The sequence below is a fragment of the Metopolophium dirhodum genome, chromosome 9 (genome assembly GCF_019925205.1).
Source record: "Metopolophium dirhodum isolate CAU chromosome 9, ASM1992520v1, whole genome shotgun sequence".
Classification (NCBI taxonomy): domain Eukaryota; kingdom Metazoa; phylum Arthropoda; class Insecta; order Hemiptera; family Aphididae; genus Metopolophium; species Metopolophium dirhodum.
Window position 1 is genome coordinate 2,782,413 of NC_083568.1, and position 27,190 is coordinate 2,809,602.

The following is a 27,190-nucleotide window of genomic DNA, read 5'->3' on the forward strand; positions in this document are numbered from 1 at the left end:
AAATTAATATTGCAACGTTTTTTTAGGGCATGAAGTCCCTCTGGCCTTAATCATAATTTTCGACTTTTTGGATTGTTTTTCTTTCGAAAATCTTGTTCAAAGTCAACTCGATTGGTCGGTGGGCCGCGTTCGCAAACAACGCGGGAAACGCGTCTGTGTTTAAACAGCAGCGAGTTTTCTTCGGGCGGTGCAGGTCGTGAAGCGATTACACCCGAACACCTCTCATTCGCACAACGACACCAAACGACACCGAACGTCGTCGGTGCGCACACACTGTCCATCGCCATCACAACAACAACAACAACGGAGGTCCGACCACCGGGCACATAACAAAACCACCGCGGCCAATCATACCGTACCGATGACGCGCCCGCCAACGGCGGTGCTATTTCTGCTGTCGTGCGTCATCCCGATGTCGCCGTGGCCGGGGTTCACCGTGGTCAAGGGCACGTGGGTCGGCCACCCGGAATCGCCGTTTGCAGACCGGATGGCGCTGTTCGAGCACGTGCTGCTCAACGACGCCCGGTGGTCGCCGGTGCTCAAGCAGATGGTTAAGCTGTCCGTGCTCAGTCTGCCGCGGTACCGCATGACGGAATCCTACAACGAAGTTTTGAATCGGGTTCAGCTGGTGGACCCGAACGATACACAGGACCATACGGTCATATATGTTATACAGCAACTGATGGAGAAGACCCCGTGGTCGGGCACCAACGCGAACTTCGCCGCGTACGCACTGAGCACCGGGGTTACGTGCTTCACGTACAACAACGTGTCGTTTGTGCTGTCACTGGTCGTCAACCGCATTGGCATGTTGGCGCGAAAAATGAGGGAACCCGTTAAGAATAAAGAAGACGACGGTAAGGACAAGAAGAAGGTCGACGAGAACGTGGCTGGCAATAGCTCAGACAGCGAGGACGGCAAGCCCTCAGACAAGCCATTAGACAAGGTCGACGACGCGATGGACGACGTGCGCATGACGTTGGCAGTGCTCGTGGACAAGGTGGCGGCCGTGGAAGGTGAGTTGGCCTTTTTTGCCACCAGTCTGTACGATTACGACGGCGCGGAAAAAACCGACAACGACCTCATTCTGCTCAGAATTCTCGAGATGATTAAGGAAGAGGTAGACATCAGGCTTGGACGGCACTGTCACCCCACCCCCCATACGGAGATATACCAGTATCTGGGCGAGTATGAAAGTCTGAACAACTCTCCACCTCCGCCAGAAGAACTCACGCCCAACGATGAAACGCTGGAAAACGAGCTGATCGAGTTCGGGAAGATCATCGACTCCATGATAGACGTTTACGACGGGCTCGACGTCGAAACGATGCCCATGGAGACTTGGTTACAAATTCTCGATTACAGATTACCGATCAGCATGGACATCAAATTCTACATTGATGGCATGCTTAAAGTCCCGATTAAACCTGATGAAACGTGGTCGGACCGATTAAAAGGCGCGACCAAAAAAGAAAATAATGAAGGAAATGGTAAGAAAAAGAAGAAGAAGCAAAAAACTAAAAATAAAAATAAACAGAAAAAGCGATGGAAGTAAACACTCCAAATCTCAGAAAATATAAACCGATGGGGCGTTGGAAAATATACGAATAGAAAATTATTATATTAATTTAAATATCCTGAGTGTGATTAGCATATTATACGCATTTATTAGTTATGATTTTTTAGTAACAACGTGGATAACTCGAATATTTATTTTTATTAAAGTAATCTATACTCGATACTGTGTCCATAGAGTCTATATATTACTATAGTATAAAAAATATATTAATCATTACATTTCACTGTGTAAGCGAACTATATTTTACCGAAATATAATAGTGTCAGTGTCTCGAATTTTATTATTTTAACTATTCTTGTATCACAATATTTTATTTTATCGATTTAATAATATAATAAACAATGTAGAATATCACTCTTTGTATTTTGTATTCTATGTATTTTGTTAATTTCTATGGAATCGAAAATATATTGAAGTACCATATAGCCGACAACAAAATATTATTATTACTTCCAACCTAAATAACGTTTTCATAGATTAAAATAATACCTGTGTATATTTAAAAACGATCATAACGTCTTGCGAAAAATTAAAATAATATATTTCGTGTATATTGAGCGTGGATATTATCGTATTCGGATGATATTTAAAATCAAAGAAAATGTAACATTAAAAACTAGTCACTTATCGCCACGTACGATATAGTATAATAATATTATGACACCTGCCGTCACTGAAGTATACTATAATTATCATTAAATCATAAATACTCATATTATACGCACAAATAACCATTAAGCGTGTTCGGTGACTGGACGGTGAGGTCGATTTTCAGATCAAGTAGGCAATAATAAGTAACAATATTATAATATGCTATTTAAAATATAGAATCCAGAATCAATATAATATCATAAGTATTGGATTTTCATTCAGCAAATCGCTGACTTGATTTTTTTTCTCGAAACATTCGAGCTAATTTAATTACACAGAAAGAACAATATGAACACGTACCTAATACAAATAAATTGCCTACTTTAAAGCCAGTATGGAGCATTCATTGTTCAAAACAATAAAAATACGTTTACTTAAATTTACTAAAAAAAACTATAGTTGGTATAATACGCATTAAAATTGACAAATTACACTATCTAAAATATCAAATTATTTAAATATATGTATTTTATCTAATGAGATTAACTACAAACATATTAATATAGATTATAGATGTATCAAAATACATTTTTATTAATGTCTATACATATATTTAAATAAATTGATTTTTTTAAACAATTATTGTTCTGTATTTAAAGATAATAATACAAAATTATAGAAAATCAGTAGTAAGTACCCTCCCAATATTCTTTTTCTGTTCATTTTATTCGCTATCGACCACTAAAGTTTGAAAATGTCTTCGAAAAAATATAGGATATAATTATATAATAATTATTAAAATCAATATTCTCCAAACAAAAATCCTAAAGGTTATCCGTTATCAGCTTATATTTAAATGCAAACTTATTAAAAAGAATAAAAATATGTCCAAAAAGTCAAAACCTTATTATAATATAATATCTAATTATAGTAAATGTGAAACAAAATTTGACAAAAGTTGCTTCTTTCTACGAGGTATCAAAGAAAAAAAAAACAGTCGTAAATGCATTTAAATGGCTGGCTTCATTACAATGTATAGTTATACAGAACACTATAATAACTGTGGTCTAATGTTGCGGTTACATGCAGTGTATGAAGTATCAAAATAAATGTAAATATTATATTATATTCAATATTGTGTATAATATATAGGTAATATTATATAAGAGCTATGCGCTACAAAATATTGATCGAATATTATGTGAAATATAGGAACGGTTGACATAAAATCAATCATTTTTTTTGGTTTTTTTTTTTATTACTGCGATTGCGTCTTTCGTTATAATATAATAATATCTAATGTCTTACAAATTATACGCAATGTCTAAATGGGATTTGGATGGATATTTTTTCGAAATTTTTTTACTAATCTAAAAAAACTTTATTGAAAAAAAAACACGAATAAATCGATTCGCCGCTTAAAAGTTTCTCCGTTTGCGGCGTACCTACAGGACTACACTTGATCAAATAAACAACAATACCGCCTATAGTAAATCGCAATGCGTCATCATTTCGTACGGTGTTTTTCGTCGTGAAATTTTGTTTTCTGCAGGTCTTGCGATCGCGATCGCAATTCCGATTTGTTTTTCGAGCCGTATTTGCTCAACACGCGTTTACGGGCATTCCGTGGCAGCCATCATCTGCAGGTGTTCACATTAACATTACCACGACACACCCGCGGCGAACGTATTCTGGGTCCGGCGTACTCTATTCGTGTGAACAGCGAAATCGGTACCGACACGACACGGAGGTAACCGTCCCGTGCCGCAATCACCATGACGCGACCTTGCCCGTGGACCGTGGTCTTACTGGCGTGTTTTTGTTCAGCTATCGGTGCCCGCGCTGCAATGTCGGCGTACGATAAAAAGTTGGAATTGCTGTCGACCATCGTCAAGCAAGACTATCTGTGGAGGCATTTATTCCTCGAGAGCGTCTACTACAAGCTGGACCGGACGTATTATGGGCGCATCATCGACGATGAGCTTCTGAAAAACGCACGACATGAGCCGTCCGCCATGGATGAGGCGCAGGTGAATAAAGCGGCAGCAGCCGGTGCAGGAGAGACGTCCGGCGGAGGAGAGGCTTCCAGTAGCACGTCACCAAAGATCGATACCCGGGACCCAATTATACCGTACAATTTTGTCAGAAACATAATATTAAGCCGGTTCGTGGTGGGAAGCATACTGGACATGGGCCTGAATGTAGTGATGTTATCGTTCAAGTGTTTGCTGTATAAGCACATGGTGCACCTCATAACCCTGATTCGCGTGGAAATGAAACGTAATAAGTCGCAGAGAAAGGCGGCTAGCTGGTCAGGAAAATCCAAGGATGCCATCGAGGCGGTATTGATGACGATGGGCGCGCTCCAGTTCACGGATGTACACGTGCTTGCCATACTCAGTTTCTTCGATATATACAAGACGAACAGCAATGAAATGGCGGATGATGTCAAGAACGAGTACTCCAAGCAGCTGTCTGAGAGATCCAATAAAATGCTGGATTACGTGAAGGACGTCTGCGTCGTGAAACCCAAAGAAGATGAAGATAAATCTATGGAGGAGCAGGTGGCGGATATGATAGGAGTCTACAAGGTGGATCTCCTGTACAATACTGGTGCGTCTTTTGCCGACACCCCCCATTACAAGAAAATGATCAAAAGCAGCCGGGAAATGTTCAATGTCGTTTTTGGTGGTACACCGCGGGTCAACGGCATGTCCAAGTTCATGTGGTACGATATATTACATTTCCAAGAGAACTCAAAAATAAAAGCATAGTTATAATATCGTTTCACATCAATCCATAGTTATTGTTAGTTAGCTCGTGTATCTAATATAATTAGATATGAGATGAAATAATAGTTTATAGCATACAATATTATTCGTATGTAGTTTAGATTAATAACAGTTATATTCACAGTGCTGTAATGTTAACTTGTGATGTACATTTTAAACTTGATATTTTAGTTGATTTAATTTTAGCGAAACATTACGAACGTAATAAACGTGTTATCATATTATATTATGCATACAAAATGTAAAAATTATAACCGTTATATTTTAGCTTCACTTATTAATATAATATAAATAAATCATACATATTAATACCTACTGAGTATTTGATAATTTCATATAATTGTCTTTGGCGTATTTTAATCAACTTACCGGACCAGGTGTGGCTTGGTCTACCGATAATTAATAGGCAAAATGTTTCAATGGACAGCTAAATAAATTATTCTGATACTAAGCACATCATAATATTACAATAAGCAATATTAATTGATACTCGTAATTTCATCTTTAAACAATGTTTTGGTCATTTGGTTACAAAATAACCTATTCAACTTAAACTGGAATTTTAACGAGATTGGTGCTCCTGCAGATTTGTTGGCATCGCCGCTCGCTGTCACGGACTATGAAAAAAAGCGCCACTGACTGTAATACTAATTTAAATGAATTTTTTCTTAAACTTCTTTCTTTCTGAGATTTTTATAGAACATGACGTGGTAAATTATGCAACTATGTGATTATCTTTAAAGCTTCATAAACGAGAAGCGATTGTCCTTCACGGTAAATTTAGTATGAAAACGCTATTGATATGCACGTTATTGATAATTGTATATCCACTCAGTTGGCGTTTCTTCAGGGTTCACTAACTATATGTGATAACAAATAATTAAGTATACAAATGTATATACTGCAGTTAAACCTACGTGCACATTTTCTGTATACGCCCAAAGAGTGATGGGTTTTTAACCTAGTTAGACTATTAAATTGGTTTACCTAACTATTAGTTGGTTGATCTTTGTATGTGTGTTTGTTTGTGGCGATCTTTCTAAAAAGATTTATATCATCTATAGATTTACTGATGATCAATATATAAACGTCAGTACACATTTGAATAGCCAGGTGACAAATAATATTACATGTTATTTAGATTAAGAGTTTAAAATAATATACTGTATATTGTACAATTCGTTTTACAGATAAAATATATTTTTGGTTAGTAAACCAAAACCAGTTTAATACAATCCCGTCCGAATGAAAATTGTATAATATTTAAAATGTTGATCGGTCCGCAGATGACCGGTATTATTGACAGAAAATAACAAACAAAGTACCTAATGTCCAAGTTTTCATTCAAATTATCGTATTCGTACCGATTTATAGTTGCCTAGAAGTTACAACCTATCGGCTACCAGCTGGGCTACAACATTTTCTAATTTCCTTGGTTCACCTAAATGGAAATTGGAAAAATACGGGGGCAAGCATGATTTAGTGTCGTAAACCTTGTCAAGAAGTTGTAGTTTGAATAAATGGCTTCATATTATATTCAAACGATACGGAATCTGAAGTTCTAGTCTGTTCTTTTTTTTAGATATGGGGCACACTGTAATTTTCCATTTATTATTTTTTGACTTTTACTCTATATCGTCACCTGACTTCTCTATCTAAGCGTAGTCCATTATAGCCTCTATCCATATCTATATTTTCTATATCTATCCATCTCAAAGCCTCCTATAATGGTCAGAAAGTGTTAGAATATGTCAGAATGTCACTATTTGTTCTCTCTCTACGATTCTTCAAAATATTGTATATTTGCTTTCAAAAAAAGCAACCTTAAAGTTATAAACATTATCTATGTTTGTACGTCGTTGAATTTTATACGATTTGGTAATTTTAAAATTACATTATTATCGTTATTTTTGGACTATAATATTTTAAATACTCATAACTTGCATACGAATTTAAATGTCGTAAAAAATCTAACGTACCCATACAGCTAGTGTTATTAACTTTAAGCTTTGATAAAAAGACGAATACCTACAAACTAAGCTTATAACACATTTTTGGTTCCGAAGAACGCAAATTTGCAGAGTTGCTCGTGGTTCTGAGAGAAAAAACAAGACATGCCCTGATATCTTTTAAGCAATAAATCATAGAAAAAGAATACAAATTTGATATTTTATAGCTATATAGGTACTACCAAGTACAAAATAAATGCAATATTTCAAATTTTCTAGTCCAACAATTTACGATCGTGACCAACTGTGCACACACCATATACGGTTATACAGTGTGTATCTGGAAAAATATTATACATAGAAATTTACGTATAAATATATATTATATCATATATCTCTATTCATGACACGCTCCGTATTATAGTCGAGCATTTAAATATCAATTTGGTGCATCAGACGACGTCGCTTGCAGCTTGTACGGTTTGGCGTTTGAAAAAATAAAAAAACTGTGCAAACAAAACGTGTGGTTTCTTCTTCCTCTTTCCTACACATTATACGCTTCATTTGTTCCTTTTCAAAAACGCTGCACAATATTATCCGAAAACACGGTGATCGAGTACGTTGTCGTCAACTCGACCGAAAACTGCGGTTATCCACTTAAAATTGTTTGCCAGACAGTGGACTCGATGACGACTACGATGATAGGATATGGCGGTAGTTTTGATATTTCCGGCCAGTCGCTATCACTGGTGTTACTACTACTGCTGCTGCCGCCGAGGGGAAGTGGCGGTGGCGGCGTGCTTGGCTTAGAAGAAGAGAGCGGTCATATAATGGATGATCTTCCGGATGAGCATCGGGACAAGTTGGAGTTGTTGACCACTGTGCTGGCAATGGACAAGCAATGGTCGGCCGTCCGGAGTGAAAAAATCAAATCGGAGTTGGCTGCCGACGCTGGTCTGGTCAAAGAGTTCTGCCCTACACTTCCCGATTTCGGAGATGAACCAATTGACGCGATCGATATCAGCAAGAAAATCATGATACACTGTCCTTACTCGGGCATGTACGTGGACTTCGCCGTCAAGTCACTGGCCATCTCGTCTCAGTGTCTGTTCAGCAGACATGCTAAACTCCAGCTGGCTGTCATGATTTCTATACCCTTTGAAGCGATCGGACAGTTCGCCTTTCACCTCAAACGCCTGGTGGACGATTACCAACTGATCGTTAACCTGCTGGCCAGCATCGGCGTGGAACTACATCCCCTAATCGCATTGGTCAGGTATTTTTCCGAGGTCAGAAGGCAGTGGGTCACTTACACCAAGCGTAACAAGGATGAGGAAAAGTACAAGAGTCGCATCAAGAGAGAGGCTGATGAACTAGAATTGCTTCTGGAGGAGTCTGAGGATTATTGCGCTGTGTCCCCAGACATTTGGTATGGTCAGGACAAAAAAGATACAGTGTTACTTGACATGAATGCTATAGAACTTATGTTCAATGTTCCAGAACCGGATGATCCATCGACGTCCACTCTGCCGGAGAACGAAATTCCAAAGGAACCGACACTGAGAAAAGCCCACAAGTTGCGATGGACATTGCTTAAGGAATTCAAAAAACTGCTTCTCGGGAAATTGCCACTGACAGTTTGGAAACTAATATTCGAAAACAACATCCTCGTGAGACAGATCGAGTCGACAAAACCAAAGCCAGGTTTACTTACTAAAGCGGGTCGATCTATGAAAAACCTTTTTAGGAAATGAAAATATAAGAATTAATATAGTAGTTACTATTAATATAGTTAGTTATGACACTAAGTTATCATATTATTTTTATTACATTTATAATTAACTATATTGTATACAGTATTCTATATCCATAACCGTTAATTGTTGTAACTTGTTATAGTAACAATAATTGTGGGAGTTTAAAAATATAAAAAAAATGGTTTGGCTATGGATAAATAAAACGATTTTCATTTTTTTAAATCATCATAATTATTGTTAGCATAACACCATAAAATAACCAGCGGAGTTCAATAAATCTTAACGATGTGGTATTTATATGTTTTGTTTTTCTTTTATATTTAAGTACAGTATTAAACATTTTTAACTATATACCTACGTAATTGTAAGGATTATTTAAAATTGTAACTGTACAATAGACATAAATTAGACAATTATTAAATAAAATACATATATTATACAATATATACCTACAGTTTTAAAAAATTAAAATATTGTTTCTTATGATTTATAAAAAACATCTCGAGGTACCTAAATGTACAAATGTTTACATTGTTGTAGTATTTAACATTTTTATAAATATGGATATTGAGCCTTATAAATGGAAAACATATTTTACTAGCGTGATTATCAATCGATTGTCGATCAAATAAATATCTAGAAAACTATTATATTTTGTAAACAATCACATGGCATGTAAAAAGTCAAAAACTGTAGAAACTGTCAATGGACCGAGACAAACTACAGTATAATAATGACTGTTACATCAAGACTGATTTCGTTAGTAAAAATGTCTGCATGTATATTAAAATATATTATAGCTTTCCGGCTGGACTGAATGTTAGACTGATAGTCCAGTCACAGTGTATGGAGATTTTGTCAACTGCTGGACGGTAAGTCTTAGTGGAAACGGAGGTGATTGAACTGAACTGTATTGTGTGCTTACATTTATAAGGAACCGAATAATAACATAACATTACAAGTATTTTTCGGGACAATAATGAAAAATATTGACGAGTGTGGTTGAATGACCGACCGACCGACGTAGCTAACATAACAATATTCAATGGTGATAACGTGCAAAGTTTTAATTAACTTGAGCTATTTAAATTGAATCAACGTTGAAGAACTTCAACAGTCAATAGTAAACATACAATATATATTAAACATTAAAACTTTTAAGTTAATATGCGACGGTATTAATTCAACTTAGTGTGGAAAAAAAGTTCATTTTTTTTTATTTTAACTAACACCTGATCCCACTTATAGTGATTATTTCACTTAAAATTGTTTTAAATTATCACAAAACATTTTATTATAAATTCATCCCATACTATTCGTTCATTATTCACACTTATGTAGACGATTGGTTTAGGTAATTCGAGTATTAGACGTTTGTGTCAACTATATAAATAATTGTACAATATACGCAGTGATTAAACACACACACAAAAAAAAGATTATCTTATTTGTCTCAACTATAGGTATAGATGGGCAAATGTAAACTGGGCCCGCGGTTACCTTTTTTGTAGTAAACTCGGCCCGGAAATTTTAAGTAGTGAAATAGGTCGATTGTAAACTCGGCCCGGACATTTTAGGTAATAAAATAGGTAGATTGTAAACTCGGCCGGAAAATTTAAGATAATAAAAAAGGTCCGGTTGTAAACTCGGCCCGATAATTTTGATCAATAATATATAATTATCACGACATAATTTTATCTGCAAATAATAAATAACGTACTTATCTATATCTTATCGTGAACAATATTTTGTTCGAATGCTAAAATATATTTAAACATTGAGACAAATAATTTCATTTTCGTATTGGACTTTTGAAACGACGTTTCACTAGTGTTTAGTGTTTACACAACCGTCACGATGGCAAGCATAGTTGAGTCCCAACGTGGAAAACCACTTTTTGTTTTAAATAATTTTAAATATTCTAAAGTATCTCGTCCGTTAGCTTCAGGTGAAATAAAGTGGCGTTGTATAAATCCATTACAGCGTTTTTAAAAACCTTTGGAATAAATAATAATATTACGGAGAAAAATGATGATCATAAACACGAACCTGTCCTGGACCAAGTACTACAACGACAATGTGTTACCACCGTGGCCAAACGCAAAGCAATTGAGGATATCTGCAGTAGGCCAAATAAAATTTTTTGTAGTGCAATAAATAAGGTACCTGACGCGCAAGATCTGCAAGTAAGTGATATTCGGTATGTTAAGAGGAATATGTACAACGCCAGAAGAAAGTCAATGCCTGCGCTACCGAAATCGATCGACGAAGTACATGAGGTATTAGAAAGTATGGAAATAGTAACAAATAGAAATACAAATTTTTTATTAATTAATGATAGACAAGAAAAAATAATCATTTTTAGCTGTGATGCAAATTTAAAAACACTTTGCACATCAAAATATATATATGTCGACGGAACTTTTTCATATTGTGCCAAGTTTTTTAAACAGATGTTTACAATACATGGTCATATAAATGGTCATTACATACCGCTTGTTTTTTGTTTATTAGCCGGAAAAACTACAGATAATTATATTTCTTGTTTAAAACACGTCCGTGAAAAATGTAGGGCTTTACATTGTGATTTTAAACTAATAGCAATTATCAGTGATTTTGAAAAAGCCATCCATCGCGCTTTTAATTTTATTTGGCCAAACATTAAAATATATGGATGCCGATTTCACATAACACAAGCTTGGTATAGGAATATACAACAAAATGGATTGAGTGTAGACTACAAAACAAAAGATTCGGAAATAAGTAAATGGTTGATTAATTGTTATGGATTAGTGTTCCTAGAGCCGGAAAATGTTTCAGAGTTTTTTACATTAACCCTAATGGAATCGAAACCTGATGATAATCGAGTTACTAAATTTTCAGATTATTTAGTTGATACCTACATAGGAGAAGATGCTATTTTTCCGCCTGATGTGTGGGCCTGTGCATTAGTTGATACGCATTTAACAACCAATCCATGTGAATCATTTCATGCACATTTTAATGCAAGTTTCAATTCAACTCACCCCAATATATGTTCTGTCATTGCAAAATTAAAAGAAGTACAAACAGAAACTTACATTAAAATCAATAGCCTAAATGCACCATTTCAGTTTCAAAACACAAAAACCAAAAAAAAAAAAGAATTATTGGAAAAAACACTTACAAAATATAAAAATAAGGAAATATCGGTGACTGAATACGTCAAACATATGGCTTTTCACTTCAAAAAATAAATTTATATTATAACCTATTATTAGTTATTATATTTTTACACATTTTACATTATTACATTTTACTTATATTTTTTTACAACATATGAAACATATTACTTAAATTTTTACACATGCAATTTTACATTTATATAACGCATTTCATACTATGAATAATAATATGAAAATGAAAATAATTTTTGGAGGATAATGAGAATCACCTCCTCGTGGTGTCCTCTGGGTAATGCTAAATGGTTCTCAAAAATATTATAAGTACATACGTATAATATTTTTATTCGGGCCGACACGTCAATCGTTTTTACCTGAAAAAAATCCGGGCCGAGGTTACATGTCAATCGTTTTTACCTGTAAAAACCTCGGGCCGAGTTTACACCTAAATAATTTTTACCTGAAAAAAACTGGGGCCGAGTTTACAATAGACCTTTTGAATATTTTTTTTCCCCGGGCCGAGCTTACAATCGCCCGTATAGATATCATGACGTATAAGCGCATGATTGGCCTATTATTTTTATAACCAACTGGTTAGTAAAGTTGTTACAATAGATTCTTTAACCACCTATGCACTTAAGTCAAGAAGTAGGGAGGTTTAAAAACAATATTATCCTCAAAACTTGGATTTAACTTTTAAACTAATCAATGTCCACCTTTTAATTTAATTGGCATGTAATTGAACGAGTATAATATTATACAGTTATAAATTTATTATAGGAAATTGAATCGTGACAAAAGCGATTATACGTCACACGAAGATTTCTATAGTGTTGTCGAAATCGATATTATGTACCTACAAAATAAAATCCAACGACCAACGCGCCGGCGCCGTGAGTTAAACCCTCTCTCCCACCACATATTATAATGATATTCTCAAAAAATTTTATATATAAATATATTGTACGTAATTTATATTAAGTTTTTTTTACAGTTTTTAGAATTTTTCGACACCAGTAATCGAGCGATAAAATACAGAATATAAGGGGTGACGACATAATAAATCTCCAGCCCCCCCACTAATATAAATAATTAAGTATTCTAATATTTTATGCCGCACGATTCAAGAACTCAATTTGTATGAATTTTTTTCACCTTTTACACCATTTACGCAAGTCGCAAAACGCCTATTTAAACAGACGACGTCTGTGTTTACGTGGCGGTCCGCGGGCAATGTTCGCGCCGCGCGTCGTGCGCATTCCGTTGCCAGCCGTCGTCAAAATTTCACATCGTTTACAGACGAGAGACCAGTTCTGTCGCCACCAAAACTATAGCCAACGACGACCACTACGAAAATGTACGCCGCAGGCAGAGGTGCGGTGCGACTGCTGCTGGTGGCCGCGTTCGTGGTGGCCGTGGCGGGCGTCGCGCGGCGGCCACGGCAGCCGCGGCAGCCGCGGAGCAAGGCGACCCGGGTGTACCGGCCGAACATGGACGCGGGGAAGCTGCTCAAGCATGTGATGATGCGCGAGAAAGAGTGGACGGACGTGCTGCAGGAACCGATCAAGCTGCTGGGCGAGCCACCGCACAAGGGACGAGGGCTTGCCGCGCCGCCGGTGGGGCCACGGAAGGACGCGGCCAGCGGCGAGGACGAGGAGGCGTCCTTGTACGACGTGCGCGAAATCGTGGCCACGGTGACCCGATATTACAGCACCATCCGGTCGTTCGTCGAGTACGGTGCCAAGGCCGTGCGCCGGGCGCTGGCGTGCTACACGTTCAAGCAGGTGATGTACCAGACGTCCAGCATTTCACTGTTGATGGTCAAGGAAGCCGAGGCGAACATCGTGCTGCAAACGGCCAACGCGTTCAAGAAGAACACCGCCTCGTTCGTCGACATTCTGTCCGCCGTGCCCGACGCCGACCTGTCCGTTCTGTTGCGCGCCTACTGGGAGTCGATCAAGCTGTTGCAGTACGACGGCATCCAACGTTTGGAAAAACTGCCGTATCCGGAGGCGTTGACGAAAAGCATGACAAATTTGACCGGAAACGTCAACATTTTCCTGTCCAAGTATTGTATGCCGTACGCGACCGAAGACGATTTCTTCCAGAGGACAGGCGTCCCGCAGAAGACCCCGCTGATCAAGGACGCCTCGATCGAGACGATGATGTCGATAGAACAAATAGCCAACATGACCCGCGAGCAAGCGCAGCACATGGCCCGGACCGCCCGTAGCCTGGGAATCGTCACCATGCCCGACCACCTGTGGTCGTCGCTGTTCTTCTACCGCGGGCGCCCGCGGCCGGACAGCACTTACCTGGACGTAGCCGCCCCGCCGGCGGGTGAAGCCGCCGCGTCGAAGAGTGAAGGCGGTCCCAGTGTAGCCGGCTCGTCGACGAGTGAAGCCGGCCCGTCAACGAGTGATGCTGGCCCGTCGACGAGTGAAGCCGGCCCGTCGACGAGTGGAGCCGGCCCTAGTTAGGCACGTCTATAGTCGTCCGGAAGACGCGCCATCACCGCACGGTAGACACCTGATGAACGTGCAGACACACACGACGGAGTCATTATAATGATATGAAATATAATATAATTATTATTGTTAACTTATAGTGTTTAGATATTATATTATTAAGTTTTTGAATTCGTTTCGGCTCGTGTTTTCGTTTTTCATCAGAGATTTAAAAATGTAACCACTGTCAATCAATACCAATATTTAAATAATACTTTACAATACAATATACGTATACAATAATATAATGAATCGTTGTCAGAAGTTATTTATATATTTCATTGGTAACCCTGAACATTAAATATTAGGTACCTATACGGTGTCCTCGAAAAACGAATAGATTCTTTCCGAAATATGCAGTCTGACTGGTGTTCGAAAACAAAATGGCCCAAACGACATGTATTTTGATAAATATGCATCGTAATCAAATTAGAACGTATAATGCCCCAAACGAAATCAGTATTTTTGATTTGGGTTTTTACCGCATTTGAAATGGATCGATTATAATATATTGTGAAGGATATTAACGATAATTTTGACGTGATTACATTATGATTGTTTTCAAAGCCGGGGCAAAGAGCAAAGCTCTGCTCTGTGCCCAATATTTCGTTCCCTTTTCTTATCATTTGTTTTAGATGTACAAGGTAAGTACCTAAAATATATTATTATGCTGAAAATCTAAAACATTTTCATATTTATTAATTTTTATACCAAAAATGAATCCATTACGTCAAATGCCATGTATTAAATATTATGTTCACTTGAAAATGGTTTGAAATCGCTTTATACCATAGCTGGATATATCTTACACTTAAAATCTTTTCATGAGAAGAAAATTGATCCTAAAGTTATAAATTTTGATACAATGGATGGTAATATAATATTATAATTCTATGGATATTTTAATATCTATAATGCATTGTAAAATAATTCAAACAGAAGTCATTATAATACTATAGGTAATATAGGTATATTATATACACTTAAATTAATTATTAATTAACTTGATAATACATTGTAATTAATTGAAATCAGAAAATAAGAATTAATAACTAATGTTGAACATCGACAAATATATAAAACTATAGTCATAAAACATTCAGTGATGTCCTATACGAAACATAAAATTAGTTGCCACCTATGTATATTTTAGATTCTGGGTGGAAAGATGAATGTATTGATTTTACAATGATGTGTGTTTTTTTTATTTTAGTGTCTGTCATCACGGTTTGGGGCAGTAAAACTGTTTCGATTTTCTTCAACAGTATCTTGTTTGATCGGAAAGTCAATCTAGTTGGTGCGTTCGAGAGGTCAAATTTTCAAATTCCCAACAGTTTTTAAAAAGCGCCGGGAAAAACACAACAAATTAAGGAAAAACGGGAATTTTTACGCAAAATCTGTTTTCTACAAAATCGATTTTGGTTTTTGGTGTAACTCTAAAACAAATGGAACGTATATACATGAATTTTTCACTGGTTATTTATATTTGCATTTTATATACACGATAACATTTTCAAAATATTTTGATTTGTTTTAAACTGTTCAGAAACATTTTCAGTTTCCAATTGTATTAGTATTTTTTCTATGAATGTCAATAAAACTTCATTTGTTGAGTAAAAATACTTGAAAGTTTAATACAAGGCTTCATTGTTACAATGGCATTTTAAAAAATTCTTAGTCACAGTTTTATTTTATCATCGTTTACAGTTAAAAAATTGACAAAATATGGAAAAATCACGAAAATTAGCAAATTATTTTGAGTTGAGAATTCATAAAAATTGTTCTATTTAAATCTAAGATTCGAAAATGTAATACAAGACTATCCATAAGTTTGTCTACCTTTATCAAAAAAAAAAAATGTCTACAAGAAAGTCAAATTAAATTTTTACGAGCGTTTAAAATTCATATTTTTACAACACTTGATATTCACTCGATTCTCATGTAACTATTTTTTTATTTTGTTGTAATTAAAAAACGTATGACTGTAAATACTTGAAAATGTCACTGAATGTTTATATTAGCATTTTCTATACACATTAAAATTTTGAAAATAATTTGATTCTTTTTAAGCTGTTTACGGACATTGTTAGTTTTAAATTTTTTTAGTTTTTTTTTTTATAAATATCAATACTGTTTTATTTGTTGGGTAAAAAAGCGTGAAAATGTAATGCATGGCTCCTGACATATTGTTGCAATAGCAGTTGAAAAATATTAAAAATACATAGGCACAATTTTTTTTTATAAGCATTTAAAGTTCAAATTTTGACAAAATTTATCAAATTTGAAATTTAATAATTATTTTGTAGTTTAAAATTTATAAAATGTTCAACTTTTATAGCTAAGGATTGAAAATTGAAAACAAGGCTCCACGTAAATAGGTAATATATAAATTGCTTTATTCACAATAATATCATCAAATATACTTGGTAATATCATAGGCTGACTGACCGTTTTCGCTCAGAATCGTTTTTCTTATACAATGATATTATATCATTGAATTAAAATTTAACAACATCCATTACAGTGACCCACTTGTAACCTACTGTACAGCAGAGCGACATCCACTTACCCACCTTTTTATATTTAAGATTGGGAGCGGAGCGATGGATGTATTGGTTTTACAATGATGTACGTTTTTTTTTAGTCTGTCATCACTAAAGACCGGATTCATTTTAAATATTCTCTTAAAATATCTAAAATATGATGCTAATATTCTCGTTATATTCTCTTATGACATATTTTAATTTTTAGACCTAAAGGTCTTTGGCAATGCTTATCACAAGTGTGTAGTAGGGAGATCATGTCATGTATCTAATATCACTAAACGCATGATTACACTACCTACCTTCTCAAAGAGGAGACATGTGCGGTCTTAACTCCGTCCAACCGGATGACGCCATCGGAAGACAACACGGCAAAATGGTGATCCTGTAAAACCACACAAATTGTTTGCCCTTTGCTGGGAATCGAACCGATGACCGTGTGAGTCGCAGTCAACTGCACCACTCCGGCCCCAATTCAGTAATAGTTAATATAGTTTTTTTTGTTGTTTTAATCGCCTAGTGCCAAGATGAACTGGATGGGTTGTATCTTATATTAGGATATTGGGTAGATTATAAATTATATGACATATTAAACTATTGTAATTTAATGTTTCAAATCTTAAATTCATATAAACACGATAGAGTTGTGTATAATATATAGGTACCTATTATAAAATATTCATTGTTGTGAATGAAAAAAAAAAACAGTTAAAAAACAGTGACCGTGCGCATATGAACAAAAAAAAAAACGGTCCTGTTTTTCCCCTTCTCGTCATTATTTTTTGTTCGTTATTGGGACAATATCGTTATTTATGATATATATATATATAGATCCTATATCATAGGATATAACGTGCGCTCACGGATTTGAATAGAGCGACGGATCGACGACGACAGACGCTGTCGATAGTAATATTATTAATTCGTTATATTTTTGCAGTGTGCACCGTGACTGCATGGTTTTATTGTTTCTCTAATCGCGTCATTACAATACTATATACATACTATTATAATATATTATTATAATATTACGGTAATTCAATAGCGGAGTGATGGCGTTGACGGTCTTAATACGCATTTGATTGGGCGACACGTCAGGGACAGTTATAATGCACATTATACATTATTATCGCAGCGACGTACCGCGCCGGAAAGGGTTGTAATTCTAAATAATTTTACTCATTATCATCTCTCCCCACAAAGAAATCATCCTAAATAGGTACGCCACTGAGTTATATCATATCGTACCGACATAATATGTGATACAGAGTGTGATACAGAGGTAATATATGATGTTGTGCAGTTGTACGGGCGGCACCGATGAGTTAGTCGTTTTTGCATATTATTGTTGTAATGCAACTGCACCTGTGCTGCAGCGTATTCTGCAGCGCAATGGCGCGATTTTTTTTTTTTAAACATTATAATATTACAATGCAATATGTGCATTGTGCAGTTGCGTCGCCTCTCGTAGGGAAATATCGTGTATTATTCGCCTATACCACGGTATACATAATATAGGTACGGTTCGTATAATATAATAAAATAAAATATTATATTATGCGTCGCGGGCCGCGTGTCGCAACCCCGGAATCTCCCGACGCGGATGACTAGACGCATTTTTCGTCAGTTTCCGACCGTTCCGGATATAAACCCTTTTTCGGCGGCGGCCATTATACGGTCATATATGGACGGCCATCGAGCGTCGTCTATGATATAATCATTTACCTATTATTTATGCGAACATAATATGTGAACTACGGGCACGCAGACTCGGGCCAGGCCTTTGTGCGATAATATTTTGATATTTTGATATTGTAAGGTCGGATTTGCGCAATCGGTCTCCCCCCCCCCCCCCCCCCCCCCCCGTCAACTAAAGGTTGTCTTGCCACCTCACCGCGGTGTCTACCACGCCCCACCCACCCTGCAGGCGGACGAATGACGACAACAATACAGTGTTACAATATACAATATAATATTATGTTATTGTACAGAATTTTACATAATATTGTTACAATATTGTAATGACACGCTACAAGTCCACGAGCGGTGGCGTTCACATGCCGTATCGCCAAAATCTATAATATAATATATATATATATATATATATAGGTAATGTGTATAATGTGTGAGTATTATCATCGTACGATCTAACTTATCGGTTGCGCAAAAAAACAATGTGAAAAAAATAGTCCCACGCAAATTTGATCGAATAAATTATTAATTCAACTATATTACGAGTAACTACTTGCTGTTGACGAGTAATACGAAAAAAAAAATCTTTAATAATAATGTTCAACTTTATTTTTAAAATAAACAAAATTGATACTAAAAATAACTTAAAATGACCTATGCACATACCGGTTGGGTTTGAATCGATGTATGTGATTCCGGTTGGTAGGTATTAAGTGTCTGTCTATAAGAGTTATTCTTATTTTAAATATACCTAAGCTTAAAAAATTGGTTTTACAATAATAGGAGAAAAAAACCGAAAAAAATTTTTTTTGTTGGATAAAATGATACATAATATTATTAAAATAATAAATTAAAAATATTATTATTAAATAATTTGACCCGTAGAATGTTGCATAACTCATAAGATTATATCTCTATAGAATTATGTAAAAAAACAGTGTTGCATATTTTATTATAAATATTTCAAATTACGTTTACTAAATAGCAAGATGATACTTGAGTTACAGCGGCAAAGACCCCAGAGGTTCATCGTGGGACAACGGGGGGTCCCTCCCCCCAATCACTCTAGAAAGTTGGTGAACGAAACACGCGAAGTTCCCCTAATATTATATAATAATGATTTTAAAAAAATGCGTGGAAATGTTTCTTTTCGAATTCCTGTTATTTTTAAATTTAAATTTGTTATTATCTTATAATATTCATAAGTCTTAGAATAGTTAGTATAGGCAGGCACTCATCTTGGTCTCCGATAACAATAGTTTCACCCGGGCGGAGTGCTAGATACATCCTATATATTTTGCATTAATATATTATATTACCTGCAATACTTACATCATTCAACCTTAGGAATAAATATTATTTTAGTTTATAATAGATGCACGTCCATACAATTTGTCTAGGTGGACGTAACCGAGTGGACGTTCGGAGGGATCAATGATATTATTGTGCACATGGCGACCCTCTATTATTATTGTATTTAATAAAAATAACATCCTAGCTGCGGTTCGGCTGCGGTGTTGTAGCGCCTCGGCGACGCACAATAGCCGGGCCCGAACTTGTTCATATATAATACTGTGCAACCGACGAATGTACAAAAATCGAGCAAAACGTGCACACCGAACGATCGTCGTGTTTTCGCCAAATGCGATTGTGTGATTGTGGAGGTATCTGGTATATAATATAATATTGTGTTATACGGTTTAATGCGTTACACATAAGCATATAATATCGTCTACGGGCACGTCTATTATTCGCGCGAGTAGACAAGCTGTCCGCCCGCGCGAGGGTTTGCGGTACATTGTATTATATTATTATTATTTTAAACGGATTTGCGCCCGCGTCATCGTATAATGTAATAAAATAGATGATGGTGTTTCGACACGGCCGAGAGAAACTTATAATGTTAATAATACAGGCACAGCTGGCAAACACGCCGACAAGACGATTGGACGGTGTATTGTGATGTGCACGGCCTACAACTTACTGTGCCGAGAGAGCTTTGTGATCATCGAAAGTCCCATTGGACGACCTGCAAACGCAGTTGGTGACTCTTCTTCCGAACTTTAACTGTACATGATAATATACGTGTCTTATAAAATATCGTATACAAAAACTTCTAAAACCGTTTATAATTCTCTGGACTTTATTTATTTTTTTATATATAATAATAAAGCCTATATATTTGAGATGCGAAATTATATTATGTTAAACATACACTAACATTGATGAGTAAAAACGTACTGATATGCAATTACGTGGAACACGTGAATAGGAGCCGTTCAGAATTACTATTTCACCTTTTTATTGCAATATTATAGTTCCCTGGAGAAATTGTTTTTAGTAGATATTTTGCGGTGATGATATTATGATGCATGCCGTACTGTTGGTGAGAGGGTATTGGGTGTATAGTTTGTTTATTTTGAGTGGACGCTTTTTTAGAAATAATGCCAACCTCGTTGTTAGTATTAGGTCGCCATATCGAGACAACAGAATTTGTTATTTACAACGGGGCACCGGTAATAAGTCTAAATGTGTAGGCTGATATAATAGAGTTCTATTGGACGCTCAGATTAGGCAAAGCTTATCCGTGGAAATACAATTATAATTTTTAATACCTCAACATTAATAGCCGTATAAAAATCGGTTTATTTCTATACACCCCGATTACACTCGATGAAGTTCACATTACTATCGATATACATCTAGAGCGGTTATCGTATATACATTATAATAAATTACAACCTACAAGTCTATAGTCACCTTCAAGTTACCGTCAACTTACAAATTATATAACAATGTACGCTTTTATGTACGCTACAAATAACGCTTTTCACTCGGAAACTCTATGTAGGTAATATGACCCGTTACTGGCGCTGGAAAACTACAGGAAACGACTGAATTTCATGAATAAAATATTAAATAGGTACCTTTAATATTAAATTCACGAAATTCAACTAACAAGCGACTACGGGACATTTTATATAGTTAATACTATGGTACCTATAATATAAAAATGGTTTTACATTTCCACAATGCATGTTTACATATTAATTATTATTATAATACACCTACAGGAAAGATAATAATACCCAGGGGAAATTTAGTATTACTCTCTACAACTGAGGTCTGAGGTAAATCCTCAAATCAGAGAGCAAGCGTAGTTACCTAACATTTACCTATGATAGTAACATAAAATAGAAATAGAAATGAGACAGTATAAATAGAAAACATTTTAGCTGGTATAACTTGAAAACAATATACATGGAAAGATTTTTAAATGATACCTAATTTGTCCAATAAATAATTTGTCTAACTATGGATACATGAATATCTTTTTTTCTTTTTCTTATAAATTACCCAGTGTAAAACCAATTTTTAGATTAAATTTAAAAAAAAGAGTAACTATTAAAACTTAATATTTCATTATAGGAATCGTTTATAGTGACTATAAAATAATCTGTACGTAGTTAAGGTTTTTTTTTATTGTTAATGAACAGCATTCCGATACATTTTTCCCTGGTTTTAAAGGGTTGATTTTTAGTTTTAATTGAATTTGTTTTTTATGTTATTATTTAATATCGTGTACTCTTAATAGCCTGAAAAATTCCCCCATATAATTATACTTAAGTTATGAAAAATAGTGTCTCAGCGTTACGAAAGTCGACCTCTGTATACCGCCGTGGCAGGTATAATGCACAACATAATATATAATGATATTATTATACACGACCGTGAATTAGTTACTTATATTATATTATTTTTTATCGAGTCGGTGTATTATATACGTCACATTGTAATGCAAATGTACAAAATGATGCGTAAAAATACATGTTGATATTTAATTATTATTATTTTTTTTTGCAGCCACTTTCTTGTTTGCAGCTAATTTTATTCGGTGGCACGAACGATTATTCCTCGCCCTCGGTACACGACAGTATATAGCCGGGGCAGGATAACCTCACTTGCAAATCGCATCAATCAAACCGGGTGTCAAATTTTAAATAAAACTTCTCCCGAAGTATACATGCGACCTTTATAAAGGAGGGTCGGCGCCGTCGTACGGTATAGAGTTGAAAAAAAAACACCCATCATCACGGGAAATATAATAATAATAATATCTTTGATTATATATAGTTGGCCGAGTTGGTATACGCAATGTAATATAATACGATTTTATTCGTACAATGACGTTTTATTATAAAGACGACTCTGCAGGCCGCACCAGCAGAGTATATTATACAATCGGAAAATAGCGCAAAACGATTTATCTTCCGAACAAATTAAAAAAAAAAAAGTTCGTAGTTTATTTACAGGTTTCCCATTGTGTTTTATTTGCAGTGTATGAAAACCAACAAAAAAAAAATACGAAACGCATTTCGCGGTTTTTAGACGATTACTACCTATAATAATATACCTATTTATTTACACGATCCGTCGGTCGCGCGATGGAGGATATCGATTAGGTCGTATTTTTAAAATTTTTTTTTAGTTCCCCCGGAGGAGAGATTCGCGAAACGGATATAGTGACGGGTTAAAAAACCAACATAAAAAATAAATCCGTCCCTGTTCGCGGTCAGCTCGCGTCTCTCCTGCACTTAATATACCTATGCACACGCATCACGCGGATCACACGTCGCTTTTATATCGGCACTCCGTGACAGACGCCCGAGGGACCTAAACGCGCGATGACCGCGTAATTTTTTGTTTATATTTATCATTATCGTTTTCCTTTCACACGCGTGGCGTTATTTTTCCGGATAATAAAACAACTTTGAGTCACACACGTCGAACGGCTACGATGGTGACTAAGCGGTTATATGCGGATAAATGATCCGTCGACGTTTTTTTAACGCGTTTTATCTGTTGGCGCGACACATAATCATACACCGACATAATTTGATATGAGATTTACCCGCGTACTTTTAACGCGTAAAAAATATTTTAAAAAAAGTCCGCCGTCAACCTTGGGGAAACAATTTTTACTGTATTACACGTCGACACGACCACCACGTAGTGACAGCGTTTTTTTTGCGACAACATATTATTATATAATGTTGGGCTTTTCTTTAACAGTACACACTGATTATCATCTCGAAATGTATAATTAAACGTTTTTAAAAATATTTGTTTTACATGGTTTTAATTCATTACATATAGCATGTAGGTAACAACATTTTTTAAACTTTTTTACTTCATCCAACGACAACACACCTACATATTTATTTCATAATATTCCGAAGCCGAATATTTTTCTCTATGCATGTATCGAAATTATGCTCCTGCTATAACTGGGACTATAGGGTTTTAAGGGATTTTTTGTGTGTGGTTCTTTTTAGCGTTATTAGTTTAAGCATTTTATAAGTAAAAAAAATGTCGTTTCTCATATTGGTACAAATGATCAATTTTTATTCTGTATATTTCTGCATATTTTAAGTATATGCATGATGTATACTATTATACATTTTTTAAATATATACACACCTAAATTAATATTGCATGTTCTTAATTATCATGATAGGTATAGTAGGTATACTTGTATTTAAATTACGTTAATGTAAAGGATCGACGATGATTTTTATTCCATAAGATCCGTAGTTTTGTCTTTGACAAAACATTTTTATTTTATAAACCATTCTAAGGAGATATCGAAGAGTAAGACTAACACTATCAAAGAAACAGTATAGTTTTTTCGCTCGAAAATTTTTTTAAATTAGGTAACGCTTAGCTTTTACTTAATAATAGATTGAACATTATAAAATATACAATCAAAATTCAATACACATAATATTAATAGAGAGTTAAAAACTAACGACTTGATTGTTAATACAATTCTATGTTATACGTTTACATACCTACGGAATAGTATTAAGATTGTCAAGTGTTTTAATAAATACCAACTTGTTTACACTATAACCAATGGCATTATTTTTACAAGTGTTTGCAAATCGTGTAGATATACCTAGTATGACGCACATTATGATACGCTGCAAATGTTGTTTTCGATAAATTTAAAAAAAAAAAATCATTTTACGCGTCATGTGGTTTAAAACTTTCAATATAATATGGTTCAAAACTAACAATAACGAAATCAAATGCGTAATAACTATTTTGTTTGCAACGGTACGTTATATAACTATATTTTTTAATCTTCGATAATATTTTTGTCAACCACCCTTCGTCTTTGCAGTGTGATACGACGTGCTCAGTCACAATGTCGTAACTGATTTGTTTTACTTCAATATCATATTATATAGATGGTGATTATTTTAAGGGGCCTCTCTACTGCCGTCAATTTTAGCTTAAAGGACTTTAAGTTTTGACTAATTATTAAAGTTAGTTATTACGTCGTCCGATTTGAACTCGACAGAAAGTTGTCCATAGATCGAATTGAACACTTCGCATGGAGCTTTTTGTAGAAATTAAATTTTATATTATTGTTAACTGCAAATGAAAACGAGAATTTTTTCAAATCATAATCAAAACTGACAACGGAAAGTGTTTTGTACAATCTACAGACATTTTTCTGCTTAATTTAAATATTTTTTCAGAATCAAAACGAGAACACGTTCATACACAAGTATAAAAGTGTTAAATAAAAAATTTCTTAGAACTTCAGTAAAAAAAAATCTTATTTCTAACGATTAGTAATTATTACTTATTAGTTGGTTATAAATATAATATGTATAAAGTTCAGATGAGTGGATCAACATTTTGTGGTGCACCTGCTCTGATTTTATTTACCATACTCACCCACTCCCCAGGGTGCACCCACGGGTCTGCGAGATGCTGAAATGAAATTTTTTATAACTAACAACGATTTACGCTCTTCGAACAGGGCAGTGGTTAAATAATATATTATATCATTAGGTGCATTGCAAAACAAATTCGGTAATCTCCTTAGTCGTTTAGTTTTCCTACCTGTTTAATATGTATTGTATAGATTACTGGTGAAATTACACTGTGCAGTAACGACGACGACGAATGCCACCCGAACAAATAATCTGTCGGAGAAAAATAATAATAATAAATGTACAAACCATTAAGGCGAATACTGTCAATTTTTCACTCGGATTCGTTTCCACAATACGACCGTATTTCCTTTTCTCGCCGGAACTCCTCGAAGGACATAAAAAAAAACGTTCATCTATATATATCCTCTTTGTACGGAACACGAAATCAATCTCCTTAATGACGACGGGACGGGGCTGCAGTTTATCGCGTGGCAGTGTGTATAATACCTATACATAAAATATATATTATATATACAATGATCTATATATGCGAATATATTATATAATTTACATTAATATATATATATAATATATATACATATATATTGTATACAGCTGAGGTGGTATACGGCCTTTTTTTTTTGCTGCTCCCACTCTCGCGGCGTATACAAACGCTGCACAACATTCGGGGACGGTTTATTTATTTATTTTTTTATCATTATTATTACGGGAGCATTTCTTTTTTTTCGCGGCGTTTTCTAAATAGACGTTAATGGAACAACGCCGGGCTCTCGAAATCCTTCAGACCTACCGTTAATTTAAAAAAACACGAGTGAAAAAAATAACACCGAAAAAAATACTCGTCCGCGGAAAGCAGTGCAGCACAATGCCTCGGCGCAGCGGCACAAAGCGCCGTAATCCCTTATACATATTATATATATACGTGTACATAGCCGAGTACGTTCGTTTGGAACAAGACGTATCGGTTAATAAGGTCGAACGTATTCGACGGCGGATATAAGGCGGCGGAAAAAATTATTACATCCGAGATGAAAAACGATTTTATTTTTTTCTCAACTTTTAAATTAGAAACTTTTCCGGGGGACGGAATAATATAATATGATATATACATGTACACGTTGTATTATACACAGAGTGACACGTTCATTACGCCGGGAAATCTGTAGCCGTGCCCCGGACTTAAGACGTCAGTTCTCGTCAAACGGCGCCGCGAGAAAACGCCGAGGAATGTTCGTAATAAGCGAGGCGAAGAATTCGATTAAATTGTTTTCTTTCCGCCACCGCCGCCGTCGCGTCAAAGCTTGTGCTTTGCCTCGGGATTATGATTTACGGTATATACGTGGATTTAACAATATATATATAGGTACGTGCGTATATAATAAACGTGTACCTACAAATTTTTTTATTCCCAAAAGAGCCCACATCCCGCCAGCCACCCACCCCCTCCTAAGATCCACACTCCAGACCGTCGCCGAGTCTCTCTTATAATATCCGATTCGTTAGACACTATATGCGGCAGACTTACACAATTATTATTACCGTCTTAAATGGCTTATAATATATTATATACACTGCACCGCGGTTGCACCCAATTTAAACATGTCAAGGGAAGATAAATATTGTTCCCGCAGCAACCTGTCCGACGACTTACCACTCTTTTTCTTTGAAGATTATGAAAATATGGAGCTCTCGCAACACAGTTAGACGCGCAAAACTAATTATTTCCGTGAGGAAAAAACAAAAACGAATTAAAGTACGTACATCCAACGACCCTGCCGTGTCCCGCTAAGTATAAAAAGAAAAGAGCTCCTTAAAATCCACACATAGGCAATACGACATGTGAAAACTTTCGGGGTATAATTACAAG

At 35.5% G+C, this 27,190-nt stretch overlaps 3 protein-coding genes across 3 annotated transcripts; all 3 read left to right on the forward strand.

Moving 5' to 3' along the window:
• The first annotated feature begins 201 nt into the window (after nucleotides 1-201).
• Nucleotides 202-1,933, forward strand: LOC132952026 (uncharacterized). Its single transcript, XM_061024140.1, has one exon. It carries the CDS (start codon nucleotides 362-364, stop codon nucleotides 1,553-1,555), a length of 1,194 nt encoding a protein of 397 aa, XP_060880123.1. The 5' UTR covers nucleotides 202-361; the 3' UTR covers nucleotides 1,556-1,933.
• A 5,569-nt stretch (nucleotides 1,934-7,502) lies between these two features.
• On the forward strand, nucleotides 7,503-9,111 carry LOC132952181 (uncharacterized). The gene has a single exon (XM_061024374.1). It carries the CDS (start codon nucleotides 7,598-7,600, stop codon nucleotides 8,663-8,665), a length of 1,068 nt encoding a protein of 355 aa, XP_060880357.1. The 5' UTR covers nucleotides 7,503-7,597; the 3' UTR covers nucleotides 8,666-9,111.
• Nucleotides 9,112-13,060: 3,949 nt separating this feature from the next.
• On the forward strand, nucleotides 13,061-14,588 carry LOC132952133 (uncharacterized). Its single transcript, XM_061024303.1, has one exon. The coding sequence runs from the start codon at nucleotides 13,185-13,187 to the stop codon at nucleotides 14,307-14,309; it is 1,125 nt and encodes a 374-aa protein (XP_060880286.1). The 5' UTR covers nucleotides 13,061-13,184; the 3' UTR covers nucleotides 14,310-14,588.
• Nucleotides 14,589-27,190: the final 12,602 nt, after the last annotated feature.